The sequence below is a fragment of the Dermacentor andersoni genome, chromosome 1, assembly GCF_023375885.2.
Source record: "Dermacentor andersoni chromosome 1, qqDerAnde1_hic_scaffold, whole genome shotgun sequence".
In the NCBI taxonomy this organism is placed as follows: Eukaryota; Metazoa; Arthropoda; class Arachnida; order Ixodida; family Ixodidae; genus Dermacentor; species Dermacentor andersoni.
Genome location: NC_092814.1, coordinates 389,407,497 through 389,434,273, shown reverse-complemented (window position 1 = coordinate 389,434,273; position 26,777 = coordinate 389,407,497). Strand labels below are relative to the sequence as shown.

The following is a 26,777-nucleotide window of genomic DNA, read 5'->3' as shown; positions in this document are numbered from 1 at the left end:
CAGAAACATCTGCCCTACCAACTGCCACAGCCCACGACGTTGCGTCCTTCCTCTTGCAGCACTTCGTACGTCACCATGGTGCGCCCCAGGAACTTCTCAGTGACAGAGGATGGGGTCTTTCTTTCCGAGGTAGTTAACGCACTCCTTACTGCATGCTGTGCTGTCCATCGCACCACTACCAGGGGTAGCACACTCAACAAATGGCCACAGAGGGCGAAAAAATCGACTGCGCGCCGCTGCTAACAAAACCAGCACAGTAGAATCACTTCGGGATGCTTACGTTAGTTCCAAAATTTCCCGCTAGAGGCGCCGTAATAAGCGCAATTTTGTCTTACAAACTTTCTCTTACAATTACCAAAGCATCATTATTACATAAAAAAGAGGGCAAAATTATCATTGGTAATTAGATATTGTACTCTTTGTTAATGAGTTTGTCTCTTCGTCACTATAAACGCAAAAAGCGTTCAGCGTCATCGATCTTTCATGTCACTACTGGCCTGGATTTTAAATTTTTACCGGTATTTTCGAGTGCACGGCAGCATGGATTCGTTCGTTTGTACACTCAGACTGGTTGCTTCTTTGTTTCTAAAACTAGTTTATTGCGCTTCGATGTCTCGCGTTATTGAACTTGAGGTGAAGTGACGTGTTTGCAAGCGGACATGTAAGCCCGAAAGTTTGGTTTCGGTCGTGAGCCATTCGGAACACGTCTGCATCGAAACGGGAGCTGGATTCTGTTGCGGCTGACAACGGCAATAACGGTGAGTTGCTTGAATCGTTATATAATATCCGTCTCATTAACTTACAGGTGGGGACAAGTTAACGAACTAGATCCTGCATTATATATGGGCAGTCAGGATCTCAGTTGCTGTTTCCTTAGTCAACCTTTATTGCGAGGCTGTCGTTATACACACACAATCAGGAATGAAAGAGCGATATCAGAATGCGCGTCTCATTTTTCATCTTATTGTAGCCGTGGTCATAGATGACTGAGTAGCCTTATCAATATACATATAAAACTTTTTTTCGGGTCCACCCGCAACTTCTTTCGTCCACAAAACTGAATAATCCTTTGGTAAAATGAAGTGAAAGTACAGAATTTAATGTATTAAACAGTTGCAAGCATGGTAATTAACCCATATTTCGTACTTTGTGGTTCAAAATTTTCTTGCTGTTCAGTTTGGTTTACCGTAGGGCATTTATTTTTACAGTAGTGAAGCGGTGCATCACGTTCGTGCAGAAAAATAATGCATCAGTTCTAATAGCTTCATGACTTTCATGCATTTGCTTGTGGAACCAGCAGTGTGATCTCTTCTAGTGTATAAGTGAACGTACAAATGTTCTCATTTGTGATCTTAATAATACTTAAGCTGTTGACATGCGTTGTAGTTAGGCGCACATCAATTTTATGGACAATAGCAATATTTATTTTACATACTAGGACCCTAGAACACCCTAGAACAGATAGTGTACATTTGAATGTGTTCTGTATTCGCAAACCATTACAATATATATGTCACACCTTGTTGCATTTCATACTGCAATATTTTGCTTTTTCAATTTCTGATTCAGTCAAAATTTCTGTTCCAGACATGCAGTAATGCGGACGGTACCAGTATAAAGCAACACACTCCAAGCACTAAACAGAAGCTGCTGCCTGCTACTACAAGGTAAACAACACATGGTTCAGAAATAACAGGGTGTCTACCAACCGGGAAAACCGGGAATTCTCAGGGATATTGAGTAGTCTGGAAAAAAGTCAGGGAAAACTCAGGGAATTTGGGCCTCTATCAGAGAAAATTAGCGCCAATTTTATTGAAAGGGTCGAAAGTCGCGGTAATGCTGGCTCGAGCAACAGACAGGAATCGTAATAAATCGTCTTTGACGCGCTGTCATCGGCTGGAGGAGTTGCCAGTGTGCAGTCAACGACCGACTTTCCGGATTCCCGATAATTTGGACGGCTTCGCGGCACCGCCACGTAACCCACAGAGTCAACGTATCAGAACGTGTGAAAATTCGGACGCAAGAACTCTTCGCCGTCCGATTTTCCGGACGTTTTGCCGTGACCGCGGGTCCGAAACGGCAATAATCAAAGGTACCACCGCTGCCGTTTTGATTACTTCGCCACCTAGAACCGGCACTCTCGCACGCAGATCCGCTGGCTGCCGTTGCCACCACTGCGGCAACGCTAGACCTAGCTGCTTCGACGTTCGCTATGAAGCTTCTTGCCGTTGGGTACCGAGCTTTTATTTAAAGAATTAGCTGCTGTCAGCAATGGCGCGGACTCCAAATTTGTGGTCCTCGTGATTGGCTTAGGAACTTAGAAAACACGGTGCGTTGCATGATGCCGGTTCCCGAAAGTCAGCTTCGCCTCTGTACAGAAATGTTACATGGTGAAGCATACGCAAAAGTATTGCAGTGAAGCATAACAAGCGTGGGAAGGGGCTATTGCCACGGAACACAGTATGCATTCCTTAATTATACACGCGTGCACCCTGTATTTCCTGTCACAGTACGAGCGCCGATATGCCTAATATGTGTACCGACAGGCCTTCAGAGCGTTTTCGAACGTGCCTGTCGCGGTTTGAGCCCCTAAGGGCAGTAAATGACACGCATTTATTTGTTTCCAACTGGCCGATTTTTCGAGCGTTTTCCCGACCCCTAGGGAGTTCTAAAAATCGGTCGTGGCCTGTGCAAGTGACCAAGATGCTTCAAATGGTCCTTGGGGTGAACGAGTGGCAGAAGGAGGACAAGAAAAGAAATGATGTATGCATTGAGGAATAAACGAGAAAGGAAGCTTGCTGCCGCCATTTTGAAGAAGTTTGAGCTCAAAAAACAAAATTTTGGCTGATGCCAAGATGCAGGTGTCCCTCATCCAAACCAAAATAAACTCTTTAAAGCAGTGAAACACAACACTCAGGCGTCGTGCGCGGGCTGAGAGTATGTCAGGACAGTTGAGGTTGACTTACGAGCGGTTGAGAGAGAATCTCAATTGTGACAGAGTTAGGGCCTCATACCACTGAGCTTGCTATCAGTTGATAGAAATAGCTCATATTCGAATATATTTGCTTCTATGTGCATCTCCTTTTTATTCGTATTTGTGAATGTCCGACTTCATTTGCAATTTTTTTCAAAGACACTTTATTTGCTGTGCATTTTACTAACCCCTGCCTTCTATTCTCTTTTTGAATAACATAAACACTACTCCTTAGTATTCAAATTGGATTAAGTAGCTTTTTTATTTTTTTCATGTGCTTACTAGAGAGTGACAGCACCAGGCGATATGGTTTTAGCCTGTCTTGACATAAAACATAGTTCTGCATCACTCAGGGAAGTGTGCAACGGCACTCAGGGAAAACCTGGAAAACTCAGGGAATTTGGAAATGTCAACTTGGTAGACACCCTGAATAAATATTCTTGATATATGCTGTATTGGCTTGCTGTTTGCAGCAGATATGAATGTTTGTTCATATTTATGGTTCAGTATAATTGGTTCGAACACAAAAGAAAACACACATGAGTTTGGCTAATCTGTGCTGTATCTCATGTGTCACCGTTCTGCCCAAACAGAGTCTATGCCAAGCACATCTTGGTCATCAGAGGAGCTCCTATCTACAGCAACAGGAAGGGGCTGGAGCTGTATTTGCAAGGCTTTTACACCACGAACAAAGAACCGCATGCAGAAGAATTTAGATGAGATATCAAGTCTGCAGAGGACTGTGTCAAGACAGAAAAGAGCTTCAGCCACCATTCCACCAGGACGGACATTTGGCCGAGTCATCCAGGTAAGTCAAAAAGCACTTTCTAGAAATTCGTCTTCAGATGCACCTGCAACTTCTGACCAAGCACGGACAACGCTGGCCAAAAGAGTTCCGTCAGTTTGCCCTTAATCAGCTTCCTGGCCATGTCAATTCCATTTGTGCCAAGTGTAATTTTTCTTCTATAAATGCAAGCTTTTTCACTGCCCATTCTCGTTAGAGATCATTCATCCTCATCCAAACATAAAGGTAAACCGATTCTTCGCTGATACTTAACCCTTTCGCTGTCACGGACGTACCGGTACGTCATCGCGTTTCCCCCCCACGGTGTCACTGACGTACCGGTACGTTCTCTATCGTGCGTTCAAAATTTCGCGCCTGAGCGCAAAGTTGGCGCTCCTGAATTGGCCACGCCATCTGTTGACTCTTTCTACAAGTTCATATATTCTCCCCGACCTGTGTTAACCCATGTATTGAAGAGTACGGTGCGACTGCCACTCCCCACTTTCTCTTTGCTGAGTGGCGCGGTGGCTCCGCGTTGGCTGGATCATGCGTCGCGCGCGTGTTGTTATGGGTTCAAGGGTTGTTCTGCCATCTCCGCTGGTTTGAAGGTTTTTATTTTTCTTCCGTTGGTGTGTCTGCTACGCCGCGTCAAGTTCAGGCGCACGTGCCGTTGCCTCTCCGAAAAGAGTGACTCGATTGCTGCTTTCGCTCTCTCGCCGAACCCTCGCTTCCGACTTGCAGCAGTAAACGTAAAGCCCTTCGAACTTTGTTTAGCCTTTTTCCATCTCCCTCTGTCTTCTTGATCATGCAACATCCCATTTCTCTCCGTTGTGCGGGCGAATGAAAGCGCATCCTCCCATCGCGCGGTTACTTTCAGATGGCTGAGCGCGAGGGACCTTCGTCTGCTCCTTGGTGCGGTGGCTCAATTCCGATTTAGAATACGAGCCGAGCTCGGATTCGGACTTGGACCGAGTCGCATGCGAGGAAGAGGGTTCCGCATCGTCAGATTCGGATGTTGAACGGATATTATAGTCAGGCTGATGATGATGATGTTTACTAACAGCAGCTGCAGAACACTGAAATGTGCATATAGCATTGACTACGTTATTTGTATACCAATCATAATCAAAAATAAATTGCTATGTTCATTCCCTGTTATGCTCGTTCCCTGAAACCAAGCCGACACTGGGGGTGCGTCACGGCCAGAAAGGTCCGACAGCGAAAGGGTTAATACCAGTCACGGTCTGGTAGTGTACCATATCTGTAGCAGTATCTTCTAGTGTATGTTGTCATGCACAATTCCCCTCCTGAAATAGCTGATGCAGCATCGGCATGTGTCTTGCATTAACATACGCACTGTGTGCTGTGCACCATTTTACTTTTCTTGATGTTTTTAGCCTTCAATGCTTGCAGAGCAGAGTGGCTTCTCTCTTGAATGCAAGCTTTCTCATTTTCCATATTCCTAGTCTTGTTGATGATTGCTCTTCTTCCTCGATAGCCTGGGTCTTTGTGCAAGCTACACTGAAGTGATTGATTGCAGAATCTGGTTTTGCTGCTCCACTTGGTTGTTGTAGCCGTGTTATGTCTCTCGGATGTGGGCGCCTGGTCAGTTGCATTGGTAAGCAGTCTCTCGAGGTAAGCATTTGCTCCTGCAGTCCGCACAGTGACATAGACTCCCAGTATACACACACCGTAACTGGTGCTCCCCGTTCGTTCTTTCCTGCTGCAGCCATGGGCAAATTGTGCTTCTGGCCTACCTCGGCCATGATTTTCTCAAAATGGAGACCAGTATATGTGCTTACATGGTTCGAAGTGTATGAAATTGATAGCCGTATGGGTGGAAAGGCCCGCAAAAATGGCTGCCGAAGGTGATGCCCACGAAAGCGACTTGTCCATATTGAGACAAAGTAGGACACCAAGTGTGAGCCATACTTTAGCGGCCCTCGAAAGAAAATAAACGTGCAGGTTGGAAAGGAGTTAACGCTAAAATGCCAGGTAGTCCATGTCGCTGTGTTGGTTGCAGCAGCAGATGCCTGCGTCACCCGATTGCTTCGCAATGCAAGTTGCTCATCTTCAACGGCAACTGTCGGTTCAAACAGGTGTGACGCTCTGTCCAATCTGTTTGTACCGCTGCTTGTCCCTCGTTACTAGACCAGCACATGCGACGAAGGCAAGCACTATGCCTGTAGGTAGGTGGCTGAATGTACCGTAAGAAGCCCGTGTACGTGAATGCTTACTGTTCCCATATGGTTCGTAGCCAAGGTATAATGTATTGTCTGAACCCTATGCGGTGATTGCTGTTTAATTTTGCTGTCATCTCACTTAGTTACGGTTGCTGTGTTATGCTTCTCGGATGTGGCCTGGTCATTTGCATTAGAAAGCAGTCTCTCGAGGTAAGCATTTGCTCCTGCAGTCCGCACAGCAACATAGACTCCCAGTATACACACACCGTAACTGGTGCTCCCCGTTCATCCTTTCCTGCTGCAGCCATGGGCAAATGGTGCCTGTGGCCTTTCTCGGCTGTGATTAAGCACGAACGGAGACCAGCATACGTGCTTACATGGTTCGAAGTGTATGAAGTTGATAGCCGTATGAGTGGAAAGGCCCGCAAAAATGGCTGCCGAAGGTGATGCCCACAAAAACGACTTGTCCATATCAAGACAAAGTGGGACACCAAGTGTGAGCCACACATTAGCGGCCCCCGAAAGAAAAGAAACATGCAGGTTGGAAAGGAGTTAACAATAAAATGCCGGGAGTCCATATTGCTGTGTTGGCTGCGGCAGCAGATGCCTGCATCACCCAATTGCTTTGCAATGCAAGTTGCTCATCTTTAACAGCGACTGCTGCTGCAAACAGGTGGGACACTCTGTCCTATCTGCTTGCGCCGCTGGTTGTCGCTCGTTACCTAACCGCCATGTGCGACAACGATGGTGAGCCGTTTACGAGCTTGCGTCAATGATTCCAGCATATCTTGACATGCAAAGTTTATTTCTGCTATTGCACGAGAATGTACACTGCTTGTCTTCTGCCAATAAAGTCGCACGTTCCGTTCACTCACTTGTGGCTTGTTTGTATGGGCATCAGTAGAGGCTATTTGGTCTCCTGGCAATTAGAACGCACCAGCTACGCGGCAGCCAAGGCATTGACGCATGCTGCATAGCTGGCAAGGCAAGCACGGCGCGTACCAGCGTAGGCTACCGGCAAAAAGCGGCCATATTGAATTTTGCGCTAAAAAAAAAAAAAGACTTCCGCTTTCGGGTTGAGCAGCGCCATCTGGCGTCCACCTAAGTAAGTTCCATGCGCTGCTGCTGCTTATTTTCAAACCACTGCGGAAGGTACAGTTTCCCTTCTCTAAAGTTGGTTCTTTATTCTGGGCCACTACTGCCTATCACCCGCAGACTAACGGCGTGACTGAGCGATTGAATCGCACTTTGGGCGATATGCTATCCATGTACATTGTGTCTGACCACACCAACTAGGACCTCGTTTTACCATGTGTGACCTACGCATACAACACTGCCTCACAGGCCACGACAGGCTTTTCCCCATTCTTCCTCGTATATGGCCGTGAACCTTCCTCCACCTTCAACACGATTCTCCCCTACTGACTTAACCCATCGGAGTTCATGCCACTTTCTGAAGCTTCCAGGTACGCCGAGGAATGCCGCCAGCTAGCCCGCTTTTTTACGACTGAAGACTAACGGCAGCAAAAGTTCCGTCACGATGAAGACCCACCCAGCAGCTCATATCAGCCAGACTCCTTAGTCTGGCTCTGGATACCTTCCGCCACCTGCAGTCTTTCCTCTAAACTCCTACCCAAATACCATGGTCCCTACTGCGTCGTGCAACAGACGTCTCCTGTCAACTACCTTGTTGAGCCTTTCACGCTGTCCACTTACTTAAGGTGCTGTGGAAGTGAGACAATGCATGTGCAGCGACTCAAACCTTACTACGACCCGGTCGTCCTCTCCTACCCTTGAGTTGCCAGGATGGGGCCCTCTTCTGGGGGGGAGTTGTAGCTTGTTCTGGCTTGGTAAACCACCTTACACTTTATTTACTTCGGTCAGTACTATTGTCATAATCTCTTATTGCCGGATCAAATTTTAATTTTCTGTTTTTTTCTCCACGTTTCAGTTGCTTTTTGCACGAGGTGTGCCCACAGAGCAAATCTCTTGGAGATGTCGCATCTTTGTGTGTGTTTGTGCGGCTTTGCATATGTATGATCGGCACCACCTCCTGTGCCTTCGGGAGAGCCAAGTCAGCCAAGTAATGTGGCTCGTTTTTTCTATCTCCTTGGCGATCTCCACCAGCAGGAATTGCCAACGCAGTGATGCTCTTGTCGACTGGATAGGGAGGCAATGTCACTCTTGCCTGTTCACACTCCAGGCCTGTTTACGCAATTTTATCAACACGCAGATCGTTTTTTTCTAATCCGGTGGAAAATTCCGGTGCCGCGCAATTTCCACCGGATTAAAAAAAAATCCGCGTGCTGATAAAATTGCATAAACAGGCCTGGAGTGTGGCCTGATCCCGGTGACCAGAACCGGTAACGCACTCCCTCACCAGAGCAGGATTGGCCACCCTGGTGCAGTACTTGGCCACAACCTCCTATATGAACACAACAATCAAACCCCAGCCCTCAGTCCCCAGCAGCTGCGAAGCAACTGACCACGGCGGCGGTCAGACCTGCGACGCAGCAGAGGGTGCTAAGAATCCCTGGCTCCGGGCAGGCCGCCATTGGAATATGAACCTGGCAACGTTTAACGCTAGAACGTTATCTAGTGAGGCGAGTCTAGCAGTGTTATTGGAGGAATTAGAGGGTAGTAAATAGGATATAATAGTGCTCAGTTGAGGTTAGGAGGACAAAAGAAGCATATACAGTGCTAAAAAGTGGGCACGTCCTGTGCTACCGGGGCTTAGCGGAGAGACGAGAACTAGGAGTCGGATTCCTGATAAGAATATAGCTGCTAACATACAGGAATTCTATAGCATTAATGAGAGAGTGGCAGGTCTTGTTGTGAAACTTAATAAGAGGTACAAAATGAAGGTTGTACAGGTCTACGCCCCTACATCCAGTCATGATGACCAGGAAGTCGAAAGCTTCTATGAAGACGTGGAACTGGCGATGGGTAGAGTGAAAACAAAATACACTATACTGATGGGCTACTTCAATGCCAAGGTAGGCAAGAAGCAGGCTGGAGATAAGGTAGTGGGGGAATATGGCATAGGCACTAGGAATAGCAGGGGAGAGTTATTAGTAGAGTTTGCGGAACAGAATAATATGCGGATAATGAATACACCTTCTTCCGCAAGCGGGATGGCCGAAAGTGGACGTGGAGGAGCCCGAATGGCGAGACTAGAAATGACATAGACTTTATACTCTACGCTGACCCTGGCATCATACAAGATGTGGACGTGCTCGGCAAAGTGCGCTGCGGTGACCATAGGATGGTAAGAACTCGAATTAGCCTAGACTTGAGGAGGGAACAGAAGAAACTGGCGCATAATAAGCCGATCAATGAGTTAGCGGTAAGAGGGAAAATAGAGGAATTCCAGATCAAGCTACTGAACAGGTATTCGGCCTTAACTCAGGAAGAGGACTGAAATGTTGAAGCAATGAACGACGATCTTATGGGCATCATTAAGGAGCATGCAATAGAAGTCGGTGGTAACTCCGTTAGACAGGATACCAGTAAGCTATCGCAAGAGACGAAAGATCTGATCAAGAAACGCCAATGTATGAAAGCCTCTAACCCTACAGCTAGAATAGAACTGGCATAACTTTCGAAGTTAATCAACAAGCGTAAGACAGCTGACATAAGGAAGTATAATATGGATAGAATTGAATATGCTCTCAGGAACGGAGGAAGCCTAAAAGCAGTGAAGAAGAAACTAGGAATTGGCAAGAATCAGATGTACGCGTTAAGAGACAAAGCCGGCAATATCATTACTAATATGGATGAGATAGTTCAAGTGGCTGAGGAGTTCTATAGTGATATATACAGTACCAGTGGCACCCACGACGATAATGGGAGAGAGAATGGCCCAGAGGAATCTGAAATCCCACAGGTAACGCCGGAAGAAGTAAAGAAAGCCTTGGGAGCTATGCAAAGGGGGAAGGCAGCTGGGGAGGATCAGGTAACAGCAGATTTGTTGAAGGATGGTGGGCAGATTGTTCTAGAGAAACTGGCCACCCTGTATACGCAATGCCTCATGACCTCGAGCGTACCGGAATCTTGGAAGAACACTAACATAATCCTAATCCATAAGAAAGGGGACACCAACAACTTGAAAAATTATAGACCAATCAGCTTACTCTCAGTTGCCTACAAAGTATTTACTAAGGTAATCGCAAATAGAATCAGGAATACCTTAGATTTCTGTCAACCAAAGGACCAGGCAGGATTCCGTAAAGGCTACTCAACAATAGACCATATTCACACTATCAATCAGGTGATAGAGAAATGTGCGGAATATAACCAACCCTTATATATAGCCTTCATTGATTACGAAAAAGCATTTGATTCAGTCGAAACCTCAGCAGTCATGAAGGCACTACGGAATCAGGGTGTAGATGAGCCATATGTAAAGATACTGGAAGATATCTAAAGCGGTTCCACAGCCACCGTAATCCTCCACAAAGAAAGCAACAAAATCCCAATAAAGAAAGGCTTCAGACAGGGAGATACGATATCTCCAATGCTATTCACAGCATGTTTACAGGAGGTATTCAGAGACCTGGAGTGGGAAGAATTGGGGATAAAAGTTGATGGAGAATACCTTAGCAACATGCGATTCGCTGATGATATTGCCTTGCTTAGTAACTCAGGAGACCAATTGCAATGCATGCTCACTGACCTGGAGAGGCAAAGCAGAAGGGTGGGTCTGAAAATTAATCTACAGAAAACTAAAGTAATGTTTAACAGTCTCGGAAGAGAACAGCAGTTTACGATAGGTAGCGAGGCACTGGAAGTGGTAAGGGAATACATCTACTTGGGGCAGGTAGTGACCACGGATCCGGATCATGAGACTGAAATAACCAGAAGAATAAGAATGGGCTGGGGTGCGTTTGGCAGGCATTCTCAAATCATGAACAGCAGGTTGCCACTATCCCTCAAGAGGAAAGTGTATACATGTAACAGCTGTGTCTTACCAGTACTCACCTACGGGGCAGAAACCTGGAGGCTTACGAAAAGGGTTCTGCTGAAATTGAGGACGACGCAGCGAGCTATGGAAAGAAGAATGATAGGTGTAACGTTAAGGGATAAGAAAAGAGCAGATTGGGTGAGGGAACAAACGCGGGTAAATGACATGTTAGTTGAAATCAAGAAAAAGAAATGGGCATGGGCCGGACATGTAATGAGGAGGGAAGATAACCGATGGTCATTAAGGGTTACGGACTGGATTCCAAGGAAAGGGAAGCGTAGCAGGGGGCGGCAGAAAGTTAGGTGGGCGGATGAGATTAAGAAGTTTGCAGGGACGACATGGCCACAATTAGTACATGACCGGGGTTGTTGGAGAAGTATGAGAGAGGCCTTTGCCCTGCAGTGGGCGTAACCAGGCTGATGATGATGATGTCACTCTTGCGCAAACCCAAGAAAATCTGATCGGCTCCAAGCGTAGTACGAGGCAGGGCATTATTAGAGATTTCTTTAAGGCACTGTAAGCCTAATAAATTTTTTGAGGGGGGTGAACGAGTTTTTCGGACAGTTAGATTGTTCGGACTATTTTTCGGCCCTCACGAGGTCCAGAAAATTGGTCGGCAACTGTACATCCGCATTTCTGAGTCCCCTTACAAGTCCGACCTCCTCGGCACACTAATTGCTCGCCCATAACAAGAAATGCACTCTGAGGGCTCATGCACAGTTGGTGGGGTAACACCAGAGTATGGGGCAACCCGCATTGAGAGGCTTGGCTCTGGTCGGGATGCCGAAGGGCTTGCTAGCTCCCTTCCAGTGGCCCCCAGTGGTGCCGTGACAGTTACTGGGCTGGAGCGTCGGAGCGGCTTAGCTGCTGGGGGATGTTGGGACGAGATGAATGCGGTTGTGCTGCATGACCACACCCTTGGGGTCTCTATGACATACAAGTGGACATAGAGCACTTGAAAGTGCCTGAGGGCACTTTCAAGTGGTTTGCAATTGCTTTTTGCCTGCTGCTTTTTGCCTGCTGCTTTTTTCCAACTGCTGTTAGAAATAAAGAAATGTTTAATGGTTGATTGACATTGGTGCAGGGCTCAAGACGACCACCAGACTCTCAATATCGCTGACCCAAACATGTTCACCAGGCAGCAGCGGATGGAGCTCACAGGCAGCGTGCCTTCTGTTGAAGTCCCTTGTCTGTCTGCTTGTTAGCGTGGTCTCCGTGGTCAACTTGATCTGAAGACAGCCAACTTGGTTTCAATAGGTTGCTTTTCTTGGGTAGGCGTGCTTGCAGGTGTCTGTCCATCAAAACCTGAGCGGGTTAGCTCCTTTGATGCCTGGTGCATCTCAATAGGCCAGCAGGGACAGGTACGCGTCTTCCAACTTGACGAGGAGGTCTTTGACAGTTCGGACCATCTGTTCGACCTTGCCATTTTATTGTGGGAATCGAGGACTATTGGTGGCATGACGAAAGCCACATGATCGAGGCAAGTTCCTGAATTCCTCGGCTACAAACCAAATTCCATGTCTGTGTGCAGTAGCTTGGGGATGCCATGGCGTGCAAAAATGCTCTTGATGGCAGAGATAACTGTCGCTTCTGATGTTGAGCCAAGGCTTACCTCGGGGAATCTGGACCTGTAGTCGACCAGAAGAATGTAGTCCTTACTGTTCAGATGAAAGAGGTCGGCCCTGACATCTTCCCAAGGAAGACTTGGGGGTAACTGAGGCCATCATGGGTTCCGAGCATTGGACACGTGTCTCGTCATACCTGGTCCAGCTGGAGACAATGTTCTCAATTGAGTTGTTGATGGAGGGCCACCATACTGTCTCTCGTGCCCTTGCTTTCCAACAGTTGATCCCATGATGACTCTCGTGAAGCTAGCTAAACTAGCCCTCATCAAGATCTTACTCGTGAAGCAGTTACAGCATGTAAGGCTGGAGAGAGGCGGGAACAACGATGCTGGTGTCCAAGAGCAAACCATCGCACACGTTGAGGCCCTATGTTGCCAATACTTTTTCAGGTGAAGTGGCATCCACAAGTGTCTGGGCCAGCCCTTGGTGCAGTACTCCATGAGAAGGGCGCGCTCCCCATCGGTTGCTTGAACCAGGCTCAGACTGTCAGGCTGTGTGGAAACGAGGCCTGGCAGGGAGTGGACGAGCGCTTGCACATAGAGTTCCACCTGGTCGGCCTGCGGTGACAAAGGAGCATCCCCAGGTGCCTGAGAGAGCATGCCTGCATAGCCAAGAGTTGGCTGGGTACGTAGAGTACCTTGAACTGGTAGCTCATGAGCTTCAGATGGAAGTGCTGGATTAGTGGTGGCAAAAGGATGATCCCCCTGTTACCCAGGAGAGCAGCGAGAGGCTGATGGTCGGTCTCCAGGGTGACGTCCAGACTGGGTACATACTGGTTGAACCTCTGCGCAGCCCAACTGGCTGCGCAAAGGTTTCCTTTGGGTTTCGCTATACCTTGTTTCTGCCGGTGTGAGCGTTCTTGAAGCGAAGGCACCTGCTTGACATTGTCCTTATGGTTGCTCTTGTAGAAGCACAGCTCCCACACCAAAGGAGCTTGTTTCTGCAGAAACCATTCTCTTGTACACATGTTGTACCTTGAAACGCACCGCTCAGAGTAGAGAAGTTCCTCCAGCTTCGCAAAAACAGACTGCTGGGCGGGGCCCCAAGTCCACACAGAGTTTTTCAGCAGCAGGGCTTGAATGGGAGCACTGACATCAGAGACATTTGGCAAGAAATTTCCCACATGATTCACCAGTCCAAGTAGACTACAAACACTACAGATGTCTTCTGGAGGTGGCATACGCTTGATGGCTGCTTCTTTGGGTTTGGTGAAATGCCTTGAACACTCACAATGACTCCTATAAACTTGATCTTACTGGTGCCGAAGGAACATATGTCGCAGTTGAGCTTGATACCTGCATTGGAAAGTTGACCAAGGATTTGCTGGAGGCGTTGGTCATGCTCTTCACTAGTCTTGTTGAAAACAAGGATATTATCAATCATGTTCACCACACCGGTCTAGCCTTCAAGTATTGGGGACGTTTGTTTCAGGAAGTACACGGGTGCCGATGTAATGTCAAATGGCAGCCGCTGAAATCAGTAGCAACCAAACGGGGTTATAAATGTTGTGTACAATTGAGTTTCTGGAGACAGCCTGACTTGATAAAAGCTGGATGTAGCATCGAGCTTTGGAAAAAACTTCACATCTCCAAGCAAGCCTAGGCATTGTTCCACAGTCAGCAGCATGTGGCATTCGTGAAGAACTACTTTTAACTCTCCCTACTATGGGGAAAATAAGTGTTTTTTTGTAGGTTACGCCAGGTATATTTTTTTTTCTGAGGAACTACTGCATTCAATATTTCATGTAATGCATAAACAAAAAGCAGAGTGAATGCATTTTCCAGGCATAAAAGTTTTATTAACAAGATGTCTGTCATAAAAAAGATATAAATTGCCAGAATCAAGATTGTGGGATAAAATTGAACAAGGTTTGTAAAGACGCTTGTATCTACTGAGAAAGAAATGTAACAAAAATTGTGAGATATACAAAATGTATTGCCGTCTAATAGGCACTATTTCCAAAAAGAAAAATCAATATCTTTCATTGAACAGGTATTCCACTACAAAAAGTTAAATGCGAGCACTACAGTTTGGTATGCTGGGCTGTGGCTGCCGATGTTCTGGGCTGGCTTGCATCGTCGTCGCTCTCAGAGTCAAAGTCAGACAAAAAGGCAGCATCCTTATACTTGCTGCTGCTTGATCCATGGATAAAATCAGCCGCAGACGCAGCGGAATCGCGAGATCTGCAATCTCTCGAAGCGCGCACGCCATTCTCGGAGCTGGCCATTTTTGCTTTCTACTTTGACGATCACGAAACTTCGGAGTGCATTAAAAAATTGTCACCTGGCAACAAAAAAATTGGCAGAGGCTTAGCTTGGCTAAGCCTAGTGGACTGCGAAAGCAATCTTCTGTTCAGGTTGTAGAGTTCCATACTGCTCATCGAACGTGTAGATGCAGTCTCGTCGCCATTTAAAGCATCCATAAGGCTTGCTGTCGAACGATCAGGTGTCGCCAAAGTCGCGTCAGCGTTGAGAGCATGCATGATACTTGTAGATGCGCCCAGATCAAGAGATGTTGAACGCATTCGCCTGGCTGCTTAATATGCACGCTGTTTAGCTAAACGTTGTTCCCGCTCTTCATCCGTTTCTTCCGCACGCCGCCGCTTCTTAGCTGCAGCACATCGTTGCAGCTTCACCTTATACACATCATCCGACATACCGGGGAGGATTTGCTGGGACTACTGCGACGAGCCGAGTTGGGGGGCTGCTTTTCCACCGCTGGCATGACGTCACGTAGAGCGAGCGCCTCCCCCATGGCAGCGGTGCGCGGAGGATTCGCTGGGACAATCACGACGAGCCGAGTTGGGGGGGCCGCTTTTCCACAGCTGGCATGACGTCACGTACAGCGAGCGCCCCTCGCGGCAGCGGCGCGCAGCTGCAGCATGGAGGATTCACTGGGACGATCGCGACGAGCCGAGTTGGGGCCCTGCTTTTCCACAGCTGGTATGACGTCACACATAGGTCACACTAAAGGTCAATGGTGGATTCTCCGGGACAACGGCCAAGAGCGGAAACCTTGAGCAGTATTGCTTTCGCAATAAAAGCGAACTGCTTAGATAACAAAAATATAGTTCTCCATCACGTCCTATGGCACAGAGTGTGTGAGGGGCACGGAAGGTCTCGAAAGCAGTGTGGCGTTTCAAACCATCGATAGTAGGTGGCCATTTTTTGCTTTCTACTTTGACAATGGTGAAAACTTCGGAGCATGTTCGAAAATCACTGCTTCGAGGGGAAAAGCCAACTTCTTAGAAAACAAAAGTATAGTTCTCCTCCTTCACGTTCAATAGAGCAGTGCGTCCGTGAGTGGCACGGAAGGTCTCGAAAGCAGTGTTTCAAACCATCGTTAACGAGCTAACGTTGCCCAATAGGTGTGATACGTAAAGAGTTAAGCTGAGAGATATCAACGCAGATCCTGTAATCACACCGGTCTTTTGGGACAGCTACCAGTCTGGCACACCACTCAATCAGAATGTCGACGTGACGGATCACTCCCTGTGCTTCCATCTTGTCCAGTTTGTTTTTTATGGGCTTATGAAGAGGTAATGGAAGGCATCAAGGTGCACTTAGTGAGAATGGCGTTTCTCCGGGTTTCAAGCGGATCTTGTAGGCTTTGGGCAGCGTTCTCTGTCCTTTGAACCGGCCAGGTTCTAAATGCAGCTCCCTGGGTGGCTCCTGGGAGCTTGAGACATGGTCGAGGAACTTGCATACACCCAGGGTCTGAATTGCAGAGAACCCAAGCAGATGAACTGTTTCGGCAGCCAGCCAAAACATAGTTACTGCTCCATGGACTTGTCTTTCCACGTGAGCATGGCTTGGTATGTACCCAGGGCAGGCATTGTGTGCTTACTGGAACCCTTAAGCTTGCCTTCTGGGACATGAAACTGTGGTGGGATGCCAAGAAATGAGCTTGGGACGGCCAAATGACCAAATGTAGCTGAGCGAGCTCTGGAGCGGCAGCAGTAGGGTTAGCCATGGTGGGAGCAGTTGTCATGATGCCAGCAGGTGCGCAGACGGATTCAGCCCAGTCCAAATTATAGATGAGCATTAAGCCATTGAACTACCGTCTATGGTACATCCCACTTCTGATACCATGTTGAGGGTGATCGAGTGGGTATGCTGAGGGACCGGCATGCCGACAGCATTGCCCCAGGAGACAAGCAGACGCCTATCGCATCCAGCGGGAGACTGACTGCACGGGAACTTGCTGTAGAGTCGAACCTGTTTATAACGAACTTGATAGTTTTGCGAAAAAGTGGTCGCCATATCAGTAGTTCATTATATATGGATTCGCCCTTTAAAATGCTAAAAAAATAACTGCGCTGAAGCTGGCGTCAACAGTTAGAATTTGGCAGCACTTTGGTGCGAAAACTGGATTTTCAGTGTCATTTTTGTTCCCGTTGCGTTCCCACACCTAGTGTAGCTGCAAACTTCCATTAGAAACTTCCATCTAAAGAATGAAATATGGCGTTGTGTAGCTCTTTCAAAATGGTGGCTGGTTCCAATCACCTGTCATTTCGAAACTGCAAGCGGAGCCAGCATTTTCTATTTCATAGCTTGCAATGTATTTTACTACCAGTGGGACATGGCTATTCTGTACACGACAGTGAGGCGTTCTAGTGGGCCAGAAGCGTAAACTTGGGAAACTACTGCGGCAATGCGCAAGAACAAGAATGATGGCGTCGTGGCACCCAATATCGCACTGGCGCATGCACCTGTGAATGCCCTGTGCCATGCTGTTTATGCTGCACATGGCAGGTCTCTGCCCTGGAGGCATGCCTTGAAAACGGGTGACCGTCTTCGCTGCTTCGGAAATCCATGCAAGGCAGTTGCTCGCTCATTTCGAAAGCCTATTATCGTCGCGGCTGGACTGGAGTGGGGCGTGCGCTGCCGTGCGCCCAGTTTGGTTGCACTTCTGTGCTTTGGCACTCTGCGTGTGCCCTCTGTCTACCGTGCCCGTGTTCGAAGCATTCGTTGTAGTAATACGGAAATTTGAAAAAGTGTTTGTTGTCTCTGGAAGCAGTTTACACAGGGAGGACCAGAAAACCGTAAATCGACTGAAAGTATGGTCAACTTCCATTAATTTGATCCTGACTGAACTGACGAAACTGGCCAAATTATCTGGCAGGTCTAATTAAATAAAAGGCAGAAGAAACACTGAAACACGCCATTAATTCAATTGGCAGTATTTGCATTTGAAGTTAGCTTTGACACAATACAGCTCTCTCGTGTGGTGAAGCATACCAAGCAGGGAAAAGATGCCAGTGTTAACTGACCTAGCCTGTGTTCCTTAATTTACTTACGCACTTGTGCCATCTCCGGTCACAGTACGGGCTACTGGCAAGCCTTCACAGTTTTGGATAGATCTCCACTCTCTTGTTGGCTTTAAACATCCCGTCGACCTTGAGTTTTTTTTTCCCCATTTTATCGCCTTCCTTTTCGCTAGCTTTCCCGAAACACGGAGAGCTTTTCTCTGCTTCTTGGTGCATGGCGTGTGTGCGCATGTATAGTTAAGCAATGCATACTAGGCCCCATTAATGGTCTCGTATATGAGACATGCATGGTGTGCGAAACGAAGGCTCAAATCACCACAGTAAAATATGCGGATCCGACGTACTGTGGCGATCGATGTAAGCGAAGCTTGCTTTGCTGTTTGCTTTGATTGATGATAATTAGTGGTGATGTTGACTGGGAATGTTTAGTCCAACACAAAAGTGGCAAGTTGATATTAAGCGTTACCTTCCGTGCACCACTGCTGTTTGTCTGCGTAGTACACAGAACACACAGGGGAAGTGTTTGCTTGAGGCGTTGTGTGCCATACTTTATAACCTCTGAGAGGGTTGAGCATTGTTACTGCCTCACAAGGCACATCGCATCGTGGCAGAAGTATTAAACATTAATTGAAATATGGGACTGTACATGCAGAAACCACGATCGGATTTTGAGGCACGCCTTAGTGGCAGACTCCGGATTAATTTTGACACCGTGGTATTCTTTAATGTGTCCTTAAATCGAAGTGAACGAGCATTTTTTTATTTCACCCCTATCGAAATGCAGCTGCTGCGGCTTGGATCAAATTCACGACCTTGAGCAGTGTCATTACAATGACAATTACAGCTGTCAAGAGGCTAATATGGCGACATGCAGGGAGCTCCAGAGGGCATTTTACATATTTGACACAGTGCAAAGGTCCAAACGAGTTTGTTGTGTCATTTTTCCTCTCTGCCTCGCTCTTGTCATGTATACCCACACTCTAAACTACCCCCTGATACGGTGTGCCATACAGCAGCAGCAGCAGTGGGACAGTCTAAGGAAGAGGCAAAGAAAGCTTCACTTTAATATCAGAAACAGTTCAAATTATCCAGAGAAGGCCAGTTTTGAGTTTGAAATAACCAAAGGTTGGCCTTATAGAAATGTTTGGGCACTACCTGGGACCTTTGGGCGAGATTGAATTAACTGAAAAGTTGAATTAATGGAGTTGAATTAATGGGTCTACTGAGTTGAATTAACGGGTTTACTGTATTGCTTTCCAGTTTTCTACCATGAAACAGGAGGGTTTTTCCATCTTTATGGCAGGTGGTTTCCGTGGGTTATCGTCAGCTCGTTAAAGCCAGTCTGCATGACAGACAATAGGGGGGAATGGGCATCATGTCACTTGGCACTGCTGCGGTCATCGGTGCAGCAAGCATCGACTGCGGTCAACGCTGACCCCCCCCTCATCCACGTCCATTTACCATCTGTTAAATGCGTCTTTAGCCGGGGATCAGTGCGCTATCGCATGACATTTTCGAGCCCGCCATGTAAATCCAAAGCTAGTCTTGTGATGGGTCGCTCAAAATTATGAAAAGAGACCATAGTATGTCTACAAACAGCATTCGAAATTCGGGCCACTGTACTGTACTTCGCAAAGATGGCAGCCGTGAACGTTCTGGGGATGCGCGACTCTCACGCGTTCCCTGATATGTTGTTTTCCCGCGGCGGTCGGAGTGGTTGAGGCGCAGTACGAGAGATGGCGCGAGTGTTGCGCTGCTAACGCCGCCGACAGGCGGGGTTACTTGGGCGCCGAAAGAGAAGGCGCTTCCTTTTTGGTTCGGCCAGCAAGCAGTGCAGACGTGCCGTGCCGCGCGTGCGCCGATCCATGCGTCTGCGAGACCGTCTCGCGTGGCCACCTTCGAGCACGCCACCGTTCGCGTGACCGTACGCGCGAACGACTAGGCGTTGGGATCCAGCATGGGGCGAACATATTCGCTCGCTATCCGGTCGCGGTGAGTCGAACTTCTAGATTTGTCGCGCGCCCATCGGCATGTTTTGTGGATACCAACTCGGCTAGCAGGCATTGATCTATGAAAGGTGCAATAAATGCCCTTGTGATTGTTTGCACTACTGTGTTGTCGTTCCTTTGTCCCAAGAGTACGGGAGGAGACTTCCACAACGTGCAGTGGTCATCTTGTGCTCCTGCTTTCGTTGCCGAGGCTGTTTGTCGGCTTTGTGAGGGTCGTATGACTGCTGTGAATAGATTGCCTTGATTCAGTAACCCTAACCTTAGTCGCCGACACCCACCGACACAGCTCTCCGATAAGGCCTAAGGGGCTAAACAGTGTGGCTAATGGTGTGGCCGTGATAAAAATTTGCTGCCGGCCAATGTGGTCACGGGCCACAAACCATTGCAGAAGCTTGGGCCGTATTCTGAAACAATACATTTCGGCGATACTATCGCCTTGGTGATAGTCAGATTCAATAAGTCAAATGACTGCTTACCTGTGACTTCAGCGTGTACTACCAGCACGCGCTCTTGGACGCTTCACATTGCACGAGAGAGTGCACCTTGCGAGTGCAGAGCGACTTAGGGTGTGCCTGTTTTGGTGCCATTACGATAACGCCACGCTATGGGCCATGCCACATGCCGATACGACACATGTCAAAATAGCAATGTCAGTAGTGTACTTTAGTTGGCTACTGGCGCGGCTAACAGCAGCTGCGATAATTGAATTTTCTAGATGGCGCTAGCTACGCACCATATTTATTATTTTAGATTACAACCTGGTGCGTTTTTTAAAATCCTCGAATCCAAGCCGATCCTGAGTTTAGCATATGATTATTTGAAAAAAAAGAAACTGTCGGCCTAGATTCGAATAAATATGGTAATTATGTTGGAGTGCGATATGCAAGCACTCTGTAGCTGGTTTCTAAACGTGGTATATAGTCTGAAATGTACGTTTCAGTCTTTAAGCAACTGTCGCAGATGCGGATGAATCTGAAACTGCAAGGATGCATTCCAGTTGTCTTCAACTTGTTCATGTTTGAATTTATGCCAATAGTACATGTACTATGTCAGCAACCATTTGTGATAGATTAGCACAACCATACATATATGACAGTCGCGCTTAAACGGTTAAGAAGCATGTCAACTAGTGTCCGCTTTATAATACTCTCATTATGAGAGTGATGAGCAAAACAAGAACAAGGTGAAATTGGGAGCCAACGTTTCATCAACTTGACTGGTCTTCGACAAGTGGACTTGGCCTTGAAAAAGACAAGTCCACTTGTCGAAACATTGCCTCCCGCTTTCACCTTGTCGTTTTGCTCATCGTCTTGAATATCCATCTCCTGCCTTCCCCCTGTTTTCCCTCACATTACGAGGGGTTATTTTTGGTTCTTCTTGTTCAGTTGCATTAATTTTCCATTAAAATGTGATTAGTGGCTAAGCGGCTGAGATCATTGATATGTTTTCCTTCAAAGAAGGCATGGTGGGCCATAGTCATGATTATCATATCGTCAATAGCTTAAGAAAGCCGCAGCAGGTGCTCCTCAAAGGGAACTTGCCAGTAATTTGTTTACTCGTCATTTGAGTGCCTTTTTTTTTTGTCATACACTGCCTGATCATCGTTTATAGTTTGCTGTCTCCAAGCATTTGCGCATGCTTGTCGCTACAGTTAGACTGATATATAGGACATGCTCGATTATTCGGACAGCTTCGCGGCACTGCCTGCCCCTGGCGCCATAGACTTAAGGATGGCCAAACTTTCAGACACCTTACAGTGCCTCATTCAATAATTCGGACTCCGCCTGCATGACCACATGCTGATTTGACCAGCGAGTCGAACAGGTAAAGCAATGTTTTTGCCTCGATCGACAAGGTCATTAGCCACGTTGTCAGCACCTTTTCAAAACCAGAACTAGCAATACAGCATCGGCCGCGCCAAAGCTGCATTTGTAACTTATTGCACAAGTTCTTCAGCATTTTGTTTATTTATGTGCTTAAAGGAGTACTGACACAAAAAAAATCCACGTGGTTTTTTCTGCTTTAATAAGTAGTTAATGACCCAATAATCACGGCACGAAACCTCATTTACTTCAGAGCGCGACAGGTAATTATTTGCAGTCTTTTTTGTAGCGACCAGTCGAAGTTTCGGTTCCAGAGAGCAACGAGACGGGACCAACGGGAATGTAAACAAGGTGGTCACGTGTTCACAAAAAGCCATGACGTATGCTCTGACACGCAGCCAGCGTGCGCAACCAACTTGCTGAATATTGTCGTGCGACTGCCGCATCAGTCGGACGACCGCAGCCAATGACAGCGCCGGTAGCGTGAACGTCATGGCCACGTGGTAGACCCGGCAGGGTGGGGGCGGCGAGCGGGCACCTCGCCGCTCCGATCATGTCTGGTTTTTTTTCTCTCCCTGGTCGAAACGCGGGCCTCTTTCGCCGCTGACGGCGGCATATAAATGGGCTACAATTTGTTTCTGACACGAAATAACTTCTAGAATAAAGTGACCTCGAAAGAGTGCAATTTATAAAACGTTGTGCGAAACAGTAAATCGTTGGCGTGATTTCTACTCGGACACGGTAAGCGCAGACGCGCCAGCAATCGTCTGTACACGAAGCGGCTCGCCTGACTGGCCTGTTTACTCATCGCTACTAACGGTACCGGGAAAACTAACCGTATTTTCACTTAAGAGAAACATAAATGTTCAGGCATTGATTGTGCTGGCGAATTTAGGCGCTTCATTACGAGCTGCGGATGCATCGCAAGGACCCTCGGCCCCGGATAGACGGTTGCGAGCTGCGGCATGCGGCAAGTCGCACACGACGCGCCGTACTACAGATCGCACGGAAAATCGCGCCATGTGTCTCGCGCTTTAGACGTGGCCAATCACTTAGCGACTCAGATATTGCGGCCGGCGATGGCGAGGACGAACCTCAACAAAACCCTCGCATCGGCCACAATCAATGGTAAGACACAACAAATCGGCGTTGAACGTTGTGGCAGCGCAGTCAAGCTGATAGTGTGGGAAATATCCCGATGGACACGACAAAAACTGCAGTGACACGGAGAGCATCCCACTACAAGTACAACAGCTAGAACAAGCAAGAACAGAGGAGAAGAGCACATGTAAGCCGCATGGCAGCCAACGAAAATTCATGACGTAGCCACATGACGTAGCGTTTTCTTGGCTATTTACAATCCCGGTTGATGTCAATGTCGCGAGGTACTCTGTTTTGTGGTTGGCTGCGCGCACGTACTTTAAAATTGATTTTAAATATGTTCTAAGCGATATTCGCCGCTGATATTTTATAGACGATGTGTGTGTGACCAACTAAATCGATCTCACAAGTTATCTCGACTTCAAATTTTTGTGTCAGTGCTCCTTTAATAGTGACACACTCTTAGCGACTTCTTCAAGCAGACACAGGTGGCATCCGCTCTGAGTGTCTGTGCCAACAATGGCAACGCTTAATTGAGGACAATGGTTGTTGCAAAAGAACCTGTGATCATTTAGCTATTGCAGCGTGGTCGACTTATGTGGCCAGGGGAAGAAGATTTCGTGCCGACTTTGACTGTACTTTTGTGTGTCTGTAGCAACAGTATTTACAATGGGCGAAATGTAGACTGACCAGGTTGCAGGCAATAGTATCTGTGCAGCAATGCATTGACAAACTGTGGCCCTATTCTCAGGTGATTACTTTTAAAGATTTTGTCTATATTTTGTGTGACTAGCACTGTATGCGTCAACAGGCAACTGTTTTCCTGGCACTGTGATAAGACATTGTGCTTGGAACTGTGCCAAGAATGCTTTCGCTCATAGAATAGACGCCGATGGGTCTGACATAGTAATGCGAAAGTGAAAGTATCCCCAAAAGTGGTCATCCCGAAAATGGGCATGCTCTTTTTTGAGCATTTGTGGAATAATGTGATCTATTTTCTGGTGAGTTTATTATTTGAATTCCTAATTATTCTGACCTTTAGGCGTTCCTTGTCAAACCCAAAATATCAGTCGATGGCAGTACATCAGCTTTCTGCCTTTGCTTCCTTCTGGTGCGCATCTACACACTCTGCAGCTTGCCATTAGGCGAGAACTGTACCACTTTTGAAAGCACGCAGCCACATGCCACCATGTATGGGCAGGTGTGCTTCCACTGCAACGCTCCTCTGCACTTTGCACAGCAAGTTTTCTCAACATTCTCGCTGCCTGTTCACTTCAATAGTAAGAGGTGTGTCTATGAGACATTTGCTTGTGTACTTTACATTTGCAAGGAAGAGCCTGAGGACCACAGATGCTACCCACCGTGGTGGCTTAGTGGCTATGGTGTTGTGCGTTTCACGATGCCACGAGTTCGATCCCAACCAGAGTGGCCGCATTTCGATGGGGGTGAAATGCAAAAACTACCTTGTCCCGTGCATTGGGGGCACATCAAAGATCCCCTGGTGGTCAAAATTAATCCGGAGTCCCCCTACTACGGTGTGCCTCATAATCATATCGTGGTCTGGCACTAAAACCCCAGAATTCCACAGATGTTAAAAAAAAAAAATCTTTTTTGTCACAGCCTAGGCACGCATGCTGAAATCAGTTGCTACAACCTACCTGCACCTGTTCAATCAATGCAATACATTCAGACAATTCCACTTTGCACAGCTATGTTCGGAGAAATTAAAATTTTCCGATGCCACGGTCTCTTGCTCGCAACTGTACATCTGTGTACACTTGTGGACGGAAAGTAAGCTGTGCATCTGGCCTTCTAAGTGTGGTGATGGCCACCTTTGCGATTGAATAAGTGCCATAGTGCTCTGTTTTCCTTTAGGTGTGTATATGTGCTGCTGCTGTGTACTTTCTGTTAACATACCACAGTATATGCTTATGCTCTTAGCACCAATGCACCTGCAGGGTGGAAGTGGTTCGGTGCAGCTCACGGGAAGACTACCTGGCCAAGATCCACTGCATACGCCTTGCATTCAAGGTGAGACTTTTGATACATCGATGAATGCTTAATTGTAACTACTAACTATGACGACACACTCCCCACATGTTCATAATATTTTTTCTGTTTTAAAGATTCTCGTCATCCTCTTTTGTTAATGCATGAATTACCTGTACAGGACACAATCAGATTTTTAGACATAACTGTGTGTTTTCACCCTAACATGACCTACTGGCGCTATTACCCAAGTACTAACGAATACATTTTCTCATTTCAATCTGCCCACTCTAAGATCGAAAAGACAGTGATTGTAAAAGAGGGTTTCCTCAACACACTTGAGAAAAGTCTTGCTCTCACGAGATGGCTATCAGTCTAGAAATGCAGCCAAAAAGGTTGTCCGATGTTGGCTACCCAATTCATGTCCAAACTGCTATAGCTGAGTCAGTACTCAGAAAAATGCGCGCCTGTGCAAGTTCTGCTCAACCTGACTCGGACAAAGGAAAAAATGTTGCAGTGATTCCCTACCTTCACAAAGTGTCCCATAATCCCAAAAAGATAAGTGAACGTTCCAAAGCTAGTCTTCTCTGCACTGTGCAAACTAACTAAGTTGTGTCGTTGAAGGTGCTCTGCTGATGGAAAGAGTACGTGTAATAAAAGACACAAAGTGCAGTGTGTTAGCTGTATCTACAACAAGGTACCACTTTTGTGTAGTAGGCTGTACTATATAGGTCAGATGGGCCGCTGCCTCAATGATCATCTCCGTGAGCATGCAGATAATGTAAAAAATGTATGTGATGGTTGGCTGGCACTTCATTGCACTCAAAATCCTTTACCATGGTATAGCAAGAGGCCCCAACTGCTGCGATTGTTATTTTTTGATTCGGTACTCTTCGGTTAAGACGAACATTCGGAGTGACCGCCACCGCTACCAATCCTGGAGGCTAGGGCGCCTTGTTGCGCCGCGCCTGGGGCATGCGCATCGAGACACCTTACTGGAGGACTGCGGTGCACATCGCCCGTGGACGTAGGTGAAAACAAGAGGAAGAAACAAAAAAATTTAGTGACGTTCCACTTCGTGAACGTGGGTGACGCGCAAGTGTGTGGGTGCTATAGCGCACACAAAGCTATCAGCCTTAAATGCGTCTAGGCGCCTACACTGTCTGCACCACAGATCGTATTCAAGACAGGGCTCTCGTGGCTGCTGTATATGCAGCAGCTGCTGGATTAAAACGCCCCTTTGCAAACGTTCGCTTAATAACTAAATCAACAAGCATGGTGTCAGCATGCACAGGCAAACATGAACACATCACACTCTATAACTGTGGACGCTCGCTGTCAAAACGCTGCCTGAAGGAATCACAGCAGTAGCAGGAAGCAAAGTGACCTTTGTGCTTGCTCTCTGTTGCTTCAATCCAAACTGAGCGACGAGAACACAGTGCACGCAAAGCTACAAGCCATCAGCCCACCTAGACTGTGCCCCCAAAGCAGATTGCTTTCAAGATAAAGGCCACGTGACCATGCGCGGCCAAAGTACAGTGCCCGTCTCCCTCCCCTTCCCTGATGCCATGTGCGCAACGAAAGACTGTGCGCTTCCCCCCCCCCCTTTCCTTCTTTGCGCACATGAGATTGAGCCGCCATCGTCGGCTCACCGTCGCACGCTTTCACTTGCACACACAGCATAGGGCGCGCAAGGACAATGCTATCACAAGACGAACCCAGTACGTCTGCATCGCAAACAAAACCTGTAGCAACTGCTAGAGGAGGTCAACCCAGCACACCCCCGCCTACCTTCCTTCTCTGCGATGCTTTGCCTCGTTGCTGTTTCCTCACTTCTCTCAACATCACCTAGACTTTCTTCTGGGTTGCGTTGCTTTGCTGCACACTCAGTGCGCTCCTTCGTACTATCGCTAGCTCGGAGCCTGCACCACTGACCTGTGAGGTGCAGATGCCTGCTTGAACTTCCTAGTGAACTTTTTCCAGCAGCACGAAGGCACAGAAGGATATTTAAGGTCATTAGTGAGAGGACATTGTTTGTGGTTGCTCACCGATTTTCT

General features: G+C 47.4%; 1 protein-coding gene across 14 annotated transcripts in view; it reads left to right on the top strand.

Moving 5' to 3' along the window:
- The window catches only part of Miga (mitoguardin), a 258,548-nt gene that overhangs the window by 92,524 nt on the left and 139,247 nt on the right, over positions 1–26,777 (top strand). For all 14 annotated transcript variants that reach the window (XR_008609941.2, XR_008609943.1, XR_008609942.1 and 11 more), the window contains one exon: positions 24,690–24,762. Coding sequence is in view for 11 of the 14 variants with exons in the window: in XM_055064981.2 (XP_054920956.1) it covers positions 24,690–24,762 (73 nt within the window). In the remaining 3 variants the exon portion in view is untranslated. The remainder of the gene's footprint in view (positions 1–24,689; positions 24,763–26,777) is intronic.